Source organism: Panthera leo, chromosome B2 (genome assembly GCF_018350215.1).
Source record: "Panthera leo isolate Ple1 chromosome B2, P.leo_Ple1_pat1.1, whole genome shotgun sequence".
In the NCBI taxonomy this organism is placed as follows: domain Eukaryota; kingdom Metazoa; phylum Chordata; class Mammalia; order Carnivora; family Felidae; genus Panthera; species Panthera leo.
In genome coordinates, this window is record NC_056683.1 from 79,843,630 (window position 1) to 79,860,364 (window position 16,735).

A 16,735-nucleotide genomic window follows, 5' to 3' on the forward strand; every position below is an offset into this window, starting at 1 on the left:
CAAGTGCATCATGCTGCTTACCCTCACCCCGTCACAGTTCCGATAGGTCTCCTGGGACTGCTCCCACGTTTCCCATCACAGCACAAGCTGCAAATGAGACTCTTGGGTATCAGCAGGGAGGCTTCAGTTTAGATGGTCCGATTTCAAAGGTACATATGACAGACCACATCAGAATGTTGGTGTCTTTCCCTTTCAGACCCATTATAGACGGCTATGGCCAATGAAACGTGTCATTTTGGAGCAAAATCTGTACAAGCCATTGTTTTCCACCAACTTACCCTTTCCTGTGCCACAAGGCCAGAGCACAAGGCCAGAGCATGGTGGGCAGCTCACCCACCATGGACATGAAACACAAGCGGGAAATAAACCCTTATTTCAGGAAGCCACTAAGGTGGTGGGTCCAGCGTAAGCTAGTGACCGCTGATCCAGCAGACAAGATCATTCCCTTAGCACACCTTTTACACACCTGTTGTGTCCCATTAAGAATGGTTACAGGGATGCTTGGTGAGTCCGTCTGATTCTTGGATTTTGGCTCAGGTCGTGATCTCAGGGTTGTGAGATTGGGCTCCACACTGAGCCTGCTTCAGATTCTCTCCCACTCACTCTCTACACTTTCCACCTCTCAAACACTTAAACTGGTCACAAATTACAACAGTGGTATATATTTAATAATTTTCAGAATATAAGCTGCATAGCTTTTTAGAATAAAAAATGATATAACTTCAGGTACATGCTTTAGGACACTTGGTTAAACAACAAGCAATCTGTGTCTTCGATGACCACCTCAAAAATGTGGCAAACTTCACAGTGTAACTTGAAAACAAATGGGAGATAGACGATTATGTGATGGCATGTTGTCTACAAAACGACATTCTGACAACTTAAATAGAATACAGCAACAATTTCAAGTATTCAATCAGTGCTTTCTGGCCAAGTAAAAACTGTCTAAAAATCATTGATGTAGTTTAACTGGGGGAAAAAAAAAGTAGCTTAGTTTTCTTAAACACGGCATTTCTTTTCCAGAATGAGACTGGCTCAGTCCAGCTTGAAAGCAGTGTGAGGAATATTCTTCCCCTTAACGGTTAAGAAAAAAATGAACTAAAGAAATAAATTACTACGACACCAGGGACCGTGGCGCTGAGAGAATGAAATAACCAAAGGGAAAATCACTTTTCCATCATTGCATAGTCTCCCGCAGCAGCAAATGCAAAGGACGGCAGAAAAGCCACTTCATTTTTACACAGCCCGAGGGTCATTTTTCGGCTTACCTGGGCTCCTATGCTATCTGGTTGCTTTTTAAGAGCACACACACCCTGACCTCCCTAACCCTCAAAGAGAAGGTAGTTCCCTGCACATGAAGCACAATGACAAAACACACACACTCGAGCCTCTAGAAAGCTGCAGCTGTCTCAGCCTCTTGACGGCATTTAGATACACACTGTGGGATCGGCAAGGCAGAGCCTCAGAGCAGGGTCACAAGGGCAGCTGCCTGTGGTCCTTTGTCCAAAGGACTGGGATGGTCCCATTCTCCCAGCAGCTACTCCTCCAGGGGGGCAGCAGCTGGGCCCTGGCCTCCTCTTGGGCCGGGGCTTCCAGGTCCAGGCACCGGCCGCTGCCCTGGGTTTGTTACGGCTGTAGCCGGGGCAACAGCAGAGGCCGAGGCCGGCCAGGCTCTGAAAGCACATTATAAGATAAAGTGTACATTGTAATAAAAACTGTCTGCAGCTATAAGATGAATCTTTATAAATCAGATCTAAGATAAAATAACATTTTAGAGCTGTGAGTTCGGAAGCAGTTGTCCAAAAGAGGGAGCAACGGCCTGGAGGCGCCAAAGTCTGACAGTGGTGTAAAGTCTCACTTTAGACTGTGTTCCTTCCCTACAGGTGGTCAGAGGCTGCCACCAACTCAAACCACTGCCTAAGAGCATCACTGAGCGTCTCAGGGAGCGCGTTCACATCGCGAAGGATGATGTAGAATGGGAATGGGAACTCTTCCATGTAGGATCGGATTTCAGGCATCTCTCCAGGTCCTTTAAATATGGGCACTTTGATGTCCAAGATCGAATCCTGTAAACAGGAGACATTTTGAAATAAAAACCAAACCAATATCCTTGGCTAGCTCTTCCCTGATCTCTTTTGCTAATAGTTTTTAGGTCTCCTGTATCTAACTCCTAATATAAAATTAGCTTTTATTATTAAGAAACAATTTGCAGGGGCGCCTGGGTGGCGCAGTCGGTTAAGCGTCCGACTTCAGCCAGGTCACGATCTCGCGGTCCGTGAGTTCGAGCCCCGCGTCGGGCTCTGGGCTGATGGCTCGGAGCCTGGAGCCTGTTTCCGATTCTGTGTCTCCCTCTCTCTCTGCCCCTCCCCCGTTCATGCTCTGTCTCTCTCTGTCCCAAAAATAAATAAATAAAAAAAAAAAAAACGTTGAAAAAAAAAAAAAAAAAAAAAAAAAAAAAGAAACAATTTGCAGAACTTTCATTAAAGAGGAGGCAGATCTCTGAGCACCCCTTCCAGGAGCATGGACACTAAAAGAGAGGGGGAGACCAAAAAACCCAATTTCCCATTTTCTACTTGGAGTAATTCACATTAAATCTTCCTACTTGTTATCCAGGCCTTAATGTGACCTGCAGAGACCACGCTTCGCCTGGAATAGAGCTGCCTGTGGGGGTCTTTCACTTAGCAACTGATGCTTCCTGCTCTGAGAAGGGCACTGCTAGGATACCAGTAACTGGAAAGGGCTGGTGTATAGTTCGAAGTAGACAAGGCCCATCATCAAGGCTGCCGTACCGGAAATGACACAGTACAGAGGGAAAGGATGACCCACTAGAGCAGGAATTGACACAGCAAGTGGTTAAGAGGGTGGTCTCTGGAATGTCCGAATTCCAGACATTCTGGAATTCTTGACCTATGACCTGTGTTTCTGTCCTTCACTGTAAAGTGGGAGTATTAACAAAAAATACAGTGCCTAGGATAGTGTCCGGCAGAACATAAGGAGTTAAGGTGTGACCTAGGCCATATTTCAGATAGAACATGATGAAGGGTATCCCCACTTTATCCCCAAAAGCAGCTTTTAGTAATCACTCACCCGTGAACTGGGATTGTCCAATACAACAAAAATGACAAAGATGTTAGCATTCCGGGCAGCCTGGACTGCTGCCAGGACTCTGTCTTTGCCCTCGAGGAAAAGGCCGCGTCCATCAGAGACCACCAGGAGGAGCTGTGCGTTTTCTGTGGTAGAACATACAGCAGGAGAGGAAGGGAACAAAATGAAGATCCCACTGTTAACAACTCCAAGCTACCTAAAGACAAATAGGTTAATAGCACAGAGAAAGCCGACACTAAACAGACATCTGAAACTGATGAATTCTGGACATAAGCAAAAGTGACCTCTAAGATGGGACATTAGATGCCACAGTCGGACACAAGGCTACACAGACATATGAAGCTTCGGTCAATAAAACAATTTCCCTATCACATTAGATCAATTTCATTGTATAACAACATACAAGAATTAAACATATACTCATGGCTATAAGGTATAAAAATGGCAATATTGAGTAGGCCATTAGAAGAAAGTGCCTAAATCAGAAACCTGGAACTGGGTCTTCCAAATTTCTTGTACCTAATCTGGGTATTTTTCTCCTCTTAAAATTGACTCATTTAAAAGAAAACTTAAGTAGAAGGGGCCATTAAAATAATTTTTTAACGTTTGTATTCATGGTTTACCTATAATGTTTCCAATGCAAGACTACATACAGTGCACGAGGGCAGTCTTTCTCTCAAGGAAGTTTAGTGAGTGTTGAGAGGTGTGAAGGACATGCTTCAAATAGGAAGGTTCTCCACGAAACGATCAAGATTGAGAGATTTTAGGAAGAGCTAGATACAGAACTGGTGTGTTTCAAGCCCTAAGTCAATCATGGTTGGATTAGCTGGTTTCTGAATTATGTCCTCCCCTGCTTCCCTCCGTTATTAAAATATTACAAAATATTCTTTATACTAAAATCCTACACCTTGCTCCTCCTTCACAACGCTTAACTCTGTTATAACAAACTACAGTTGACCCTTGAACAACACAGGTCTGAACACTTATATGTGGGTATCTTACTGTATGGCACTGCATATATACTTTCTCTTCCTTATGATTTCCTTAACCTTTTCTTCTCTTTAGCTTACTTTGCTGTAAGGATACAGTATAAAATACATATAATATGCAAAATTGCTCATTATGTTATCAGTAAAGGCTTCTGGTCAACAGTAGGCTATGAGTAACTAAGTTTTTGAGGAATCAAAAGTTATACACAGATTTTCAACTGTGCAGGGGCTTGGTGCTCCTACCCCCCACCCCCACCCTGCTACCGCATTGTTCAAGGGCCAGGTGTAGTTAATTAGTATCTAATTCCTCCAGTGGTTATAAGCCTCATGAGTATGGGTTCAACACAAATTTCTGAATGGATAAATGGCCGAGTAACAAATTACAGGAATGCGTAATATCTCTCCAGCTCCTGCTTATAACTTTTCCTGTGCAGCGTCCACTTTAAAAGATGGGTTCTGTGGCATGAAGCAAGTGGCTTGTGAATGCACACAGTAGAAAAGTGTTGTGTGGATAAAGATGAGAACTGCAGCTCACCTGGACTGGCGTGCTGGGAGGGCTGCTGAGCAGCTGCAAACATGCTGGCTACAGACTCGAGAAACTAGACCAGAACCAGAGACAGGCCGTTAGAAAACCACGAAAACCCTTCCCACTGTCACAGAGATTGAAATTACTTTTGACACTCAGGAGATTATCAAAATAACCATCTCAGATCTCTAGGCAATCAAACCGTCCCTCCCCGCCCCCCATCCAAAGGGGACGATGATCCTTGCAGTGCTAGCATCTACCCCTGGGCACTGGCATTCTCCAGCACGGACATGCGTCTCTGGCACACACACCACTCGTGTTCTGTAACACACCCTAGAGGAAAAGAAATACTTCCCCTGGGGGGTGAAGACAAGACATCAGTAACTCCCCCAAATGAACAGAACAGCTGTCGTCTTTCAGAAGAAAATAGCTGAGCAGAAAAGGGCAAGAAAACATAAAATGTCTAGTGCAACATAAAGTAGGCTAGAGGAGGGCAAAAATGAAGAGGACAAAATCATTATCCTGGGCTGTGTTTTGAACTTATGTCATCCTGAGCAAGTCATTGGCTCTATTTTACATCATTTCTTCTCTAGGTCAAGGGGGGAGAGAAATTGGCCCAATTAAGGGTACGGGGAGACAGTTTATTACTACAAAAGTTCCAAATCTCTCAAAGAGTAGGGAGCCTGAAAATTAGTGATGTAAAGTCAGAAACCCTTGAGGAACTCAGAAAAAGAGTTCACACTCTGTTTGTTAATGGATGCCAGGGAAGTTTCTATTCCAGTGGTGCATGGCCTGAGGTTTAGAACTGAACCACCCTGGCATCCTGAAATTGTTTCCTCGAAATTTTTACCTGTCCTAACACCATACTAGGGAGGAGGGAATGCTAAAAATTATGTCTCTCCCACAGCTACTGAAGAATGGCTGTTCAGAGGACATGTGATACAAGCATACCTGAGCAATCTTGGTTTTCTTTTGCTGGAATTTGCAGAGCCGCAGAATCTGGGAACCCGAGAAATCACTGAACTGCTCGTGGAATGGGTGTAATAGCTTTACGGACTCTCCAAAACTACGGATAGAAAAAACAAATGCAGTGTTTTTTGTGTGATCAAGGTAACAAAAGGAAGTTGATTTTCCCACTGGGATTAAAAAGCACCCTTACCTGCACACAGCAATCTGACCCACTTCCAGGAGGGTTAGAGCATTTCCAATCACAGCCAAAGATTCAAATGCCAGCTATGAAATAAGAAGGTTAAGGGTTGAAGGAATCAGAATATCCTCTAGATCAGTGCCTCTCAATCTTTTTTATACCAAGAGTCTCACAGAAAATGTTATTTTTGCATGGCATACAGGGAATGTCAACATGGCTATTCATAATCAACCCAGAGGCCATGGTGGCCTCAGACCCTGGCTAATCCCACAAATCCTGAAACCCAGAGTCCATTACACCAGTAGCAAAGGTCTGCTCTAGGAATCTAATAAAAGTGATCTTAAGAGATATGGTCCATAAAATTTTCAGAATTTTTCCCTTTTAGGGGGGTGAGGGAACTACATAAAAAGTAATCTCAGATAGGCAAAAAATTTTAAAAACCAGTTTATTTTATTAACCCATAAATAAATGACAGCCTGGTCTTAGAATTTAAATTTCATTAAAAAGATGATGCTACTTAGAGCAACTAACATCTACTGAATACATACCAAGTGCTAGGCATTAAACACAGTACATACTTCATTTAGTTTTCACAACTCTGGAGGAGGTAGATACTGTTACAATCCTCATTGTTCAGAAGATGAAACTGACATGTTAAGAAGTAAATAAATTGCCAAATATCATATGGCAGTAAGTGAGGAGCTTGGACCTGAACCTAGGTTCAGAGGTGACATTTTTTTTTTACAGCAGAGCACAAGTATGGATTTAGGTTGCTCGTTGGTTCATACTGGGTAATAGCATCACTGCAAAAAACATCACTCTTCCAGGTGCCTGGATGGCTCAGTTGGTTAAGTGACTGACTCTTGATATCGGCTCAGGTTATGATCTCACAGTGGTAAGACTGAGTCCACTGTCAGCATGGAAACTGATTGGGATTCTCTCTCTCTCCCTCTTTATCTGCACCTCCTGTGCTTGTGCTCTCTCTCTCTCTCTCTCTCTCTCTCTCTCAAAATAAATATATAAACTTTAAAACAAAAACACATCACTCTTCTGTGTCCATAATGATGGTATCATAAGTAATTAATTCTATTCAGGCTCTTAAGCTTTGTGAATACTATTAGAGCACTAATTTCAGACTTAAAGAGATGTACATGAAACACCTTTTAAAAATCAATGATATTCAAATATGTTGTACAAGGCCTTAAAAAACAGTTTACCAGTACAGTGTGTTTTGTGGAAAATAAATACTGTCAGTTACTCTTCTACAGCTAGACAGGAGCACAGCAAGGCTAAAAAACAATTTCGGGATGCCTGGGTGATTCAGTTGGTTAAGCATCTGACTCTTGATTTTGGCTCAGGTCATGATCTCACTGTTGGTAAAATCAACCCCCACGTTGGGCTCTGCTGACAGCGGGCAGCCTGCCTGGGATTCTCTCTCTCTTTCTCTCTGCCCCTGCCCCACTCGAGCTCTTTCTCTCTCTCAAAATAAATAAATGTTAAAAAAAAAATTTTTTTAAGGTCTCGAACAGTAAGGGACCAATTATTTGAGACATCCTAAAACTGCCCTTTTGAACTCGTTTTAAAATTTTAGGTCCTCTCAAACATAGTAGCACATTCTCAGAACAGTAATGGTATTTCAAAGTGCTTTTTGCCAGATTATATTTAAAACTTTTAGGTGGCCACAGAGCATGGCTTGGCATTAATTTCTCATTAAATTTAGCTCCCGTGTTTCCTTACCTGTTTGGTATGGTTGTCTACCATGCTAGAAGAGTCATCAATGGCCAAACAAATCTGATACTGGCGTTTACTGGGCTTGGTCCTTCGAAGCCAAATCTTGTCTTTCCGAAATTGACTAGCAATGTATGGAATGACCTTCCGCATGTTCAGCCGCTTCCCAGTTCGATAGTCTCCTCTATTAAATTTACCCAAATGGGGCAATGATTAGTTAACAATTGCTCATCCTCCAAAAAATTTTTTAAAGAATAAGATCACATTATAATACCTTTTAACCAGTAACCTGACACACTCAAATGTCATCATCAACTGAGAAAGGAGGGCAGCCAGAAAAACTGGTTATATATGTGACAATAATCAGGCCCTTCCACGAAAGCTGCAACAAGTTTTAAAAAATTGGAAAAAGAATGTTTGCACTGATTAAGTCTTTGACTCTTTTCTAATCTGAAACTATGAGTTTGGATAAACCTTTGCGAAGATCTAGGTGAGTAACACATGCAGCAAGCCCATACACCCACCCAAAGGCTCCACCAACCAATTTTCTCATCAGAGGCTAATGAATCAAAGGAACTGCACTCGTACCAAACTTTGCAGACACTTCAGTTTTTAGAGAGAACATGAAAAAAGGTATGGAATAACATCCACACAGCATAAATGGCAACCTAGAAGCCAGTACTTTAACTGGTTAGGGGCTGAGCTCAATAGAAAAGGTGACACAGCCATCTTTTCAGGGCACAGTGGGTGTGCTTAGTGGAGAAGACTTACTTCAGCTTGGCGGCCTGGGTAGGCTCTAATATGAGACGAAGCTGTTCACACAACTGTTGGGAAAGAGGCGCAGTTACGGCCAGGTAACTCTGCCACATCTGCACTGCAGCCTTCTCCTGTGACAACGACATAGAAGTGACTCTTACAACGTCAGAGCCAGCCAAGTCATTTACAGCAAGAAGACACTTGAAACAGAGTAGCAGAAAATGACCCACGTGAACTCTTGTCAACAGAAGCCAACTCGGCAGGCTGCCATCCAGTCCACATCCTAAAAATGTCTCATCTTCTACCAAAACCACAACTCACAGTTCCGAATGAGAAAGGGTGAAACAACAAGGCAGAAAATATTGGATTGCATGACCAAATCAACAACTAATTCTCATCACCTACAAAGAGGATAAACTGCACATTCTGTATGGGTGGGGAGCTGTGAGTGGGTACTTTTGGTGCCAGCAGATCCAGCCACTTAATCATGGGCTCTCAGGGTCAAGTTTCAAAAGCAAAAATAATGAGTGCCAATCCCAACAGTGTGCTTCTTTCCCAGACACAAAGCTCCAAGTATGACAGAGCCCTCATACAGGTGTGTAGTAGGAATGATGATTATAGGCACAAAATACAAACATGGATAATACAGTAAATTCAGGATACAAACTCATTAAAAATGAAGCTTCTGTTTAAGCTATGCTGCCACATTAAGTCAGCCAGCAATATTCCAGGTGGCCTACTGTGAGGATGACACATTTTGCCTCATTTCACAACCAATGTCATATCTGTTATAACTCATAGAGCTAGCAAGAGAAATTAAAGGAAATAAACACATCAGCTTTTCTGTGGTTTAATTAAACTACATGTCTAGTGGCAAAGTAGGCAGAAAGCACTAGAAAGACTTAGGCTTCAGACTGTAATTACAGTCTTCATATACTCAGTCCCTTTTACAAAGGTAATTGGTGCTAAGAACCTGTTAAGCTTGCTGTAACTTAAAAAAAAAAGAAAATCAAGATATCTTATGAAAAGACTGGTGACTTACTTCTTCTGGGTTTCCAGATTCGTGTGGATGCCATGTTTCCAGCTGCCTCTCCAGCTCCTGTCTTAGCTCACTGACATCTTTTAAAATGGGCTAAGAAGAAAAAGCCACAGATAAGAGGCAGCCTAGATTGAAATCACCAACTCATTATATCACTGGCTGCCTTCTTCCCAGTAGTATGAACTACAAATACATGCCCCTGAGACACAAAGCGTAAGCAAATTTGATGGCACAATAAGATGCCAGACAACTATTCTTCAATTTCCCTTTGTGCAGAGACAAGATAAAGGAAGTTTTACCATTTAGAAGAAATCTATCCAGCAAAATAAAAACAAAAACTCCACAAAATTATCAATATCAAAATGTTCTCTGAATAATCTAGACTGCTATTAAGTCAAACGATTCGGGAAAACAGTTAAATCTGCTTTTCCTAAATGCAGGCATTAAGCCAAATATTCTTGCTACTTCGTCAGCATGAACTGAATTGTTACGTACAGCTCCTCACATAAGGATGCTGAACATGGGAAGAGCAGATCTAGATCTGCGAGCCTGAGGCTGGAGAACCAGACACACCATCACAGCCAGGTTGGGGCACCCACTCTGACCCTGGGATCAACTGCCGGAACGGTGTGATCTGTTTAGAGAAGTGGTCATACCAACTGTTTTCCTAAACACTTTGACAAGGATGAGATGCCCCCAAATAACCAGATATTCCATGAAGTTCTAAAGACAAAAATTTTAAACCAGTTTATAATTACATTTTGTTAACTTATCATAGCAATAATTTGTGAAAATTTTAGCACCTGGAAAACTGTGTCCACAAGGAACTGATGGGCTGTGTGAATGGTCGAATCTTGGCTTCTCTCTGGTTTCATATCCTCTGTCTCCCCCTGGGATATGTCGGTCCTGGGATCTTGGTCTTCTTTTGTTCTAACAGTGTGGGTCTCCATGTCCACCTCATCATAGCCTATTTGCATAGAAGGACACTGTTTTACTTACTCTGATATTACACACAGAGTCTCCGAGATTGCCTGCCGATCTTAACGATTACTCACACTTCACTCCTTCACTCCCCAGCACGTTTCCCCATACAAGTTCTACACGTTCTTTCTCTTTGGGATATTCACTGCCAATTCTTACTCCCCTGACCTTCTCTCCTCCCCACTGTGAGGTCGAAGGTGGCTCTTCTGGGAGGGAGGGGAATAGGGGAGACTGCACTGTGTAGTGTGTGACTCTTTAAAATACATGCACGTAAAACTTTGATGAAAATAAAAACTAGGGATGCCTGGGTGGCTGAGTCTGTTAGGCATCCAACTCTTGATTTCGGCTTAGGTTGTGATCTCATGGTTTATGGGATCCAGCCTCCCGCTGGGCTCTGCATTGAGCGTTGAGCCTGCTTGGGATTCTCTCTCTCCCTCTCTGCCCCTCTCCCCAACCTGCATGCACGTGCTCTCTCAAATTAAAAAAAATAAATAGGGGTGCCTGGGTGGCTCAGTCAGTTGAGCATCCTACTTCAGCTCAGGTCATGATCTCGGAGTTAGTGAGTTCGAGCCCCACATCGGGGCTCAGAGCCTGGAGCCTGCTTCAGATTCTATGTCTCCCTCTCTCTCTCTGCTCCTCCCCCACTCACACTCTTTCTCTCTCAAAGATAAAAAAATGTTAAAAAGATAAATAAAATTAAATTAAATAAATAAATCCTAGTTCCATTTTACAGATGAGGAAACTGAGGCAAAGAAAATATGGATAATATGCCTCAGCCTATAATGTGAGTAAGAGGCAAAGTCTGGATTTTGAGTTTTCATCAGAGCTATGCCATTCCCACTGTCATATAATGACACAGTCAATGCTTCTAAAACCTCTGAGAGGACAGGAAGCAGGGGAAAAAAGGCTTTTCAATTTGCAAGTTCTTTTGAATGTGTGTTTATTCCACTGCTGATAAAGTTATTTTTTAATGTGTTAAATGCATATCTTTATTTTTTAAATAAATTATCCAGTAATAACACTTGGTCAACTATGAAATGGAACTATATGCAAGAAGTTTGGTTACTTTTACACATGCATTTTCCCCATTCTACTTCTCTAAATATTTTACTGCATTTTATGCTAAAATTGAGTATTTTCATATAATTGAAAACATCTAATAATCAAAAGTGTCTTCCTGTCATAACTGAAGTAAGTGTCCTATTTTTTTTCTTCTACATATTTAAAGAAGAGTGATGGCATTTGCCTAGAACTCAGGCTTTTGAGGTCTCCTGCAGGACAGTGTCTCCAACGTCACTCCTCCACCTTCTGACTCCTAGGTGAGATAGAGTGGAATTTTCATAGGCAAATGAACACCTACGCTATGGGTCAGGATGTAGATAGAACCACCAGATCAGATGGTACCACATGAAAGTGACTACTGTAAGCGAACGTAGGAGGGATTTGTTCACCATAGGACCCACCGGGGCTCACTGTGGTCCCTGACTTGATCTCCTCTGGCTTCAGCTGCTCTGTGTCTGCTGCTTGGAGCTCTTCCTCCTCTGTGTCCATGAAAGTGTCCTCCATCTCCTCCTCCTGACCCCTGCTGGAATCTTTTGCAGACTGTTGCTGCTCCTTGCTGGCCACATCTGCCAATAAAGCATACAAACACATAGAACATGTGTGGGTGTGGTTTCTCACTTTTCACTTCTGAGATCTTACTAATGCTGTTCTCCTGCTGACCAACTATATGGCATGAACACAATGCTTGGCTTGTCTGTGATGCCCTACTGACCTTTTGATGTAACTGCCTATTCTCTACCACAAAAGTAGGATGCTTAGCTAGGTTTTTACTGCTATTACAAGAGACCGAACCAGAATAAACAGGGAGGACACATGACTCAGAGCAGCTAATGGAATTATCCTCCTTTACCAACTTATGAGCGGAGATACTGTAATGAGTAAGAGTGCAACACAGGACACAGAAAGACCAACGCTGAAGACAAGCACTGTGATCTTGGACAAGTTCTTAAATTTCTCTGGCCTCAGTGTGCTCATCTATAAAATGGAAATATCGTAGATCTTAAGATTATTGTAAAAATTCCATGATCATGCAGCAAAGGCTCAGTACAGTGTTTGGTACAAAGTAAGAGCTCAATTCATGGTAGCAAATTATTATTACTGCTTTTTTTTTCTAAAAAGTGAAGAGAGAAATAAGGTAATTCATGATAGAGCAATCATTTCTGAAACTGTGCTCAAAGATAAATATTATCTACATGAGTTTATATACTAGGAATGAAATATTAAGAAGTCACCAAGAGAACTAAAAAAGGAGACTCAGTAATGACTGACCACTCCCTTCTTATGTGGAGTTTTTTTTTCCTTTTCACTTATAAGAAAAACACATTTCTAGTTCACAGCTCCTGCCATTGCAGGAAGTGACCTCACTGTGACTATGAAGAAATGTCCATGTCTCAGAAACCCAGAGAGATAAGCACTAGGTTTGGATGCGGGCAGCTGTTATCAAGGATATATAAAAGACTTACACTAGACCCCGAAACCTGCACTTGTCTACAGATACCTTTATACCAAAAACAAACCGTATTCCCACATAATTCGAACTAGAGAGAAAACATTTTAAAAAGCCATTTCCCATCCCTAAGATGGATTTGTTCATCTGCTGGGCACACAGTCATACAGCATAAACTCTCAGAGAGCTCAGTGAACAAAGGAGAAGCCTTCCCTGAACCATACCATACGTCTGTGCATCATAAGGGTCACTGCCTTGTTTAATGTGCTCAAATGCATCTGCGTCCTCCACCTGGGCGTGGGGCTGGGCTGGCCCCTGCTCAGTGTGGCTCTCCATATCCACAGTCCTCAGCCGCTTATGCACTCGCTCATTGTGATCACCCATGGAGCGTTCATTGTCAGCCTGTCCAGGTTTCCTCTTGAAACTCTGTGGGAAATATGAGGAAATTCATTAGAGGTTTGTCTGTAATGGCCAAAAAACTAATGTCTATCCACAGGGGGCTGGTTAACTAAATTACGTACAGCCATACAAAAATGGAATTCAACGAGGCAGTTAAGAAGAATGGTCATGTATCTATACACAAATTCAGGATAACCTCTATGATATACTTTGTATCTGAAATATGTTACATACGCAAAAATATCTTTAAAATAAAACTGGTAGCACCAATTTACTCTAGGGTGACTTGAAAACAGGAATAAGATGGAAGCTTTTTAGGGGATTGTTTTTATATATGAATTTCATAAATCATGTACATGAATTATACCATGTTTTAAAAAACCTAATTTTTAGAACACAGAAGAGTAATGACGGTGGAAAAAAGACTGGCTAGTCCTAGGCAACAGCACCCAACAACTGGCCCTTAGGCTGCATAACAGGAATAAGGAGGAGTGTGTGTGTGTGTGTGTGTGTGTGTGTGTGTGTGTGTGTGTGTACATGCACCCACATGGGAAGAAGCCCCAGGTTCCAATGGGAAAGCCCCACGGTCCTGATCTGCTTGCTGAGGCTATCATCAGGTTTGGTGAGACGGCAAAGCCTGGGAACGTGGCTTTTTTTAAAAAAACCACCACACTTAGCACATCCTTTCCAGATGCAGCCTTCACCTAAGTTTCGCTGAAGAGTGATAGAGACCTGTGTGTCCTTCCTGGTCTGTTTCTGGGAAGCCAATCGAGCAATGAAGTTGGATTGGTGGCCTTCTGCCTGGTTTGCATCTGCAGCTCCACTCCCGTGCTCCTGTGAAATCCAAGCCATGAGAGAGTGAGGGTGGAAGATGCTATACAAACACCTGCTTACTGGGCTGTAGTTCGCATAGCTTCTCTGTTATTCTCCTCTCAAGAGTCACATGATATACCTGCCTCCCTGGTCCGGAGCTGAGCCATGACTAAGGCCTGGCCTGTGGGCAAAAACAGGAGCATCTATATCCAGATATGTTACCCTCTTGAGTGACTTCGCTATGTAAGGCTGATTAGTTCCTTGTTTCCAGGATTGTAATGGCTTACTCTGAAGGCAGGACACACCTCGACTAGAAACCAGACTCTGCCATCAACCAGCTGTATACCCTTGAGATTGTCATTTCACTTTACTGCAGCTTAACTCAAATATAAAATGGAGAACGTCGTAAGAACACTAACCAGCTATCTTACAGGACTACTGTGAGGACCTGAAGTAATGAAAATGCTTAGCATCACCTAATGGGTGCTCAATAAACATGGTGGAGGGGGGCACAAGAAGTATAAACAGGTGTTATTACTGGTGAGAGAACTGGGCTCAATGAGGCTTAAGGAGCTGTTGAGAGTCACCAGAGCAGGTCCTCTGTCAGTGCTCTTTCCACAGCATGCCAGTCACCTGGACTGTGGCCATACACAGGACATCACTCTGGCTCAAGAAATAAAGAAGTGCTTTTGCTTTTTAAGTTACAACTTTTAGAGCCTGGTGAACAGCAAGGAAAAAGGAAACACTATTTGAGGCATATTACTATATGAAGTCTAAATGCAACCTTTCTTTCCTTGGGAGCTTTCTAAAAATTAACATGAACCTGTTCTCCCACAAAGAACTATGAGTTTAATAGCTTTTTCTCATTAAGCACAATACTTAAATACAGTGTAGCAAATATTCTAGGGTTTGTTCTGAGAGGCATATAAAATCAGGTATCCGATCATTTCCCAAAGAATGAGAGATGATCTTTTAGATGTCAACAACAAAACAAAATCACACATAATCCAACTACAGCTAAATGGGTCGTGATTTCACACAGGGAACAGAGACGACCCCCCCCCCCCCCAATAGAGGCAGCTGGCAGAAGCAGTAAGGGCCTATCACCTCCTTTCCCTGCTCCTTTTCGGGCGCAGCCCCAGCCAGCTCCATAGCCTGTGCACTCTGCACACTCTCCACCCCGGTCTGCCCGCAGGAATCGTGTTCTTCCCTTTCCGTGGCCTCTGGCACCTGCTCCTCTGTGTCAGAGTTTTCCCCGCTCCCTTCTTCTTCTTCTTCCTGCTTCTGCAGGGTAAGCAAACACCACATTAAAATGCACTGGGGGAAGAATATGAGGTAGGGGACCACTACAACTGGCAGGTGCCCCACTGCTCACCATGGGGAGACTGCAGGGAGGGTAATGGCCAGAAAGGGTCTTAAACAGAAACTTAAAGCTGCTCAGCAGCGCCACCTGGTGACAGAGAAGTATCCTAAAAGATTCTGATGGGAATAAGGTAAACTCTCCCCCACACTATTATTTTTTTATTTTAAGTTTATTTATTTATTTTGAGAAAGAGGGCAAGTGGGGAAGGGACAGAGAGACACAGAGAATCCCAAGCAGGCTCTGCACCACCAGCACAGAGCCCAGTGTGGCGCTTGAACTCATGAACTGCGAGATCATGACCTGAGCTGAAGTTGGACACTTAACCAACTGAGCCAACCGGGCGCCCCTTCCTCACTATTACTTTTAACATGAGACAAGCCAAAGACCTTACAATACCTGGGGCTGGAGACCTTGGTCAACAGGAACGCCATTGTCTGCACTTTCCTCATTGGCTTCCTTGTCCTTGTCCTCCAGAGACTGACGCTCATCATCTGAGTTTTCTTCAGGATGTTCAGCAGTGTCTTTATCTTGGTCATCAGCTCCTGTATCCATCTCTTCTTCTCCCTCACCCTTATCATCTTCACTGGGGCCTTCTTCAGGTTCAGGTTGACCCTGATCTTCACTGTGGTCAGCCTCGGTCTGTTCCTTTATTTCCTCAGCTTCATGACCTGCTTCTTCAGTATCCATTGGCTTTTCTTTAATTTCCAAAGGATTATCTTCTGGATACATAACAACAAAAAAAAAGAACACCAAATTTAACATGATTTAACATGGGATGGAGTTAACACAAGTGTTTATTAGTCTCAAGCCAGGAACTGGCAAACTATGTCCTAAGAGCCAAATCTGGCCGACATATTTCTGTAAATAAAGTTTTACTGGAATACGGCCATATCTATTTCCTTATGTGTTTACTCCACCCATTCTGTATTGTCTATGGCTGCTTTCACACTACTACAACAGCAGAGTAGAGTTTTTGCAACCCCTGTCTCAGTTTATGGCCTGTAAAATCTGATATATTTATTACCTGACTCTACAGAAAAAGTTTAGTCCACACCTGCTCTAAACCACACTTAATATTTTACATACAGTTGTTTGGATGGTGCATTCCATTAACAAACTCTAAGTAATCCACTAAAAAATCCTGAGAGCTGCCACAATAGGGACATTTTTAGACCAAAAATAGGAAATGACATTATCCTTGGGAATAACTGGTAGACATCCTTCTTTATCATAAATAGAAAGTACAACATACATTCAATGGAAACAATCTTATTTGGAAAAGTTTTATTAAGAGAACATTCCTATACTTTGGACACTTCAGAATCACAGTCACTTTGTTAGCAAATAATTCTTTAATTTTCTTAATTTCATGCTGGCTTA

At 42.5% G+C, this 16,735-nt stretch overlaps 1 protein-coding gene across 1 annotated transcript in view; it reads right to left on the reverse strand.

Moving 5' to 3' along the window:
* Nucleotides 1–658: 658 nt before the first annotated feature.
* MDN1 (midasin AAA ATPase 1) overlaps nt 659–16,735 on the reverse strand; it is a 173,798-nt gene continuing 157,721 nt past the window's right edge. Inside the window, exons 89-102 of the mRNA XM_042939361.1 lie at nt 15,752–16,074; nt 15,100–15,276; nt 13,912–14,013; nt 13,005–13,206; nt 11,735–11,899; nt 10,094–10,257; nt 9,294–9,383; nt 8,267–8,382; nt 7,505–7,679; nt 5,780–5,853; nt 5,572–5,686; nt 4,630–4,693; nt 3,088–3,230; nt 659–2,066 (exon numbers count right to left, since the gene is read on the reverse strand). Of these exons, the coding sequence (XP_042795295.1) occupies nt 1,878–2,066; nt 3,088–3,230; nt 4,630–4,693; nt 5,572–5,686; nt 5,780–5,853; nt 7,505–7,679; nt 8,267–8,382; nt 9,294–9,383; nt 10,094–10,257; nt 11,735–11,899; nt 13,005–13,206; nt 13,912–14,013; nt 15,100–15,276; nt 15,752–16,074 (2,099 nt within the window). The 3' untranslated portion in view covers nt 659–1,877. The remainder of the gene's footprint in view (nt 2,067–3,087; nt 3,231–4,629; nt 4,694–5,571; nt 5,687–5,779; nt 5,854–7,504; nt 7,680–8,266; nt 8,383–9,293; nt 9,384–10,093; nt 10,258–11,734; nt 11,900–13,004; nt 13,207–13,911; nt 14,014–15,099; nt 15,277–15,751; nt 16,075–16,735) is intronic.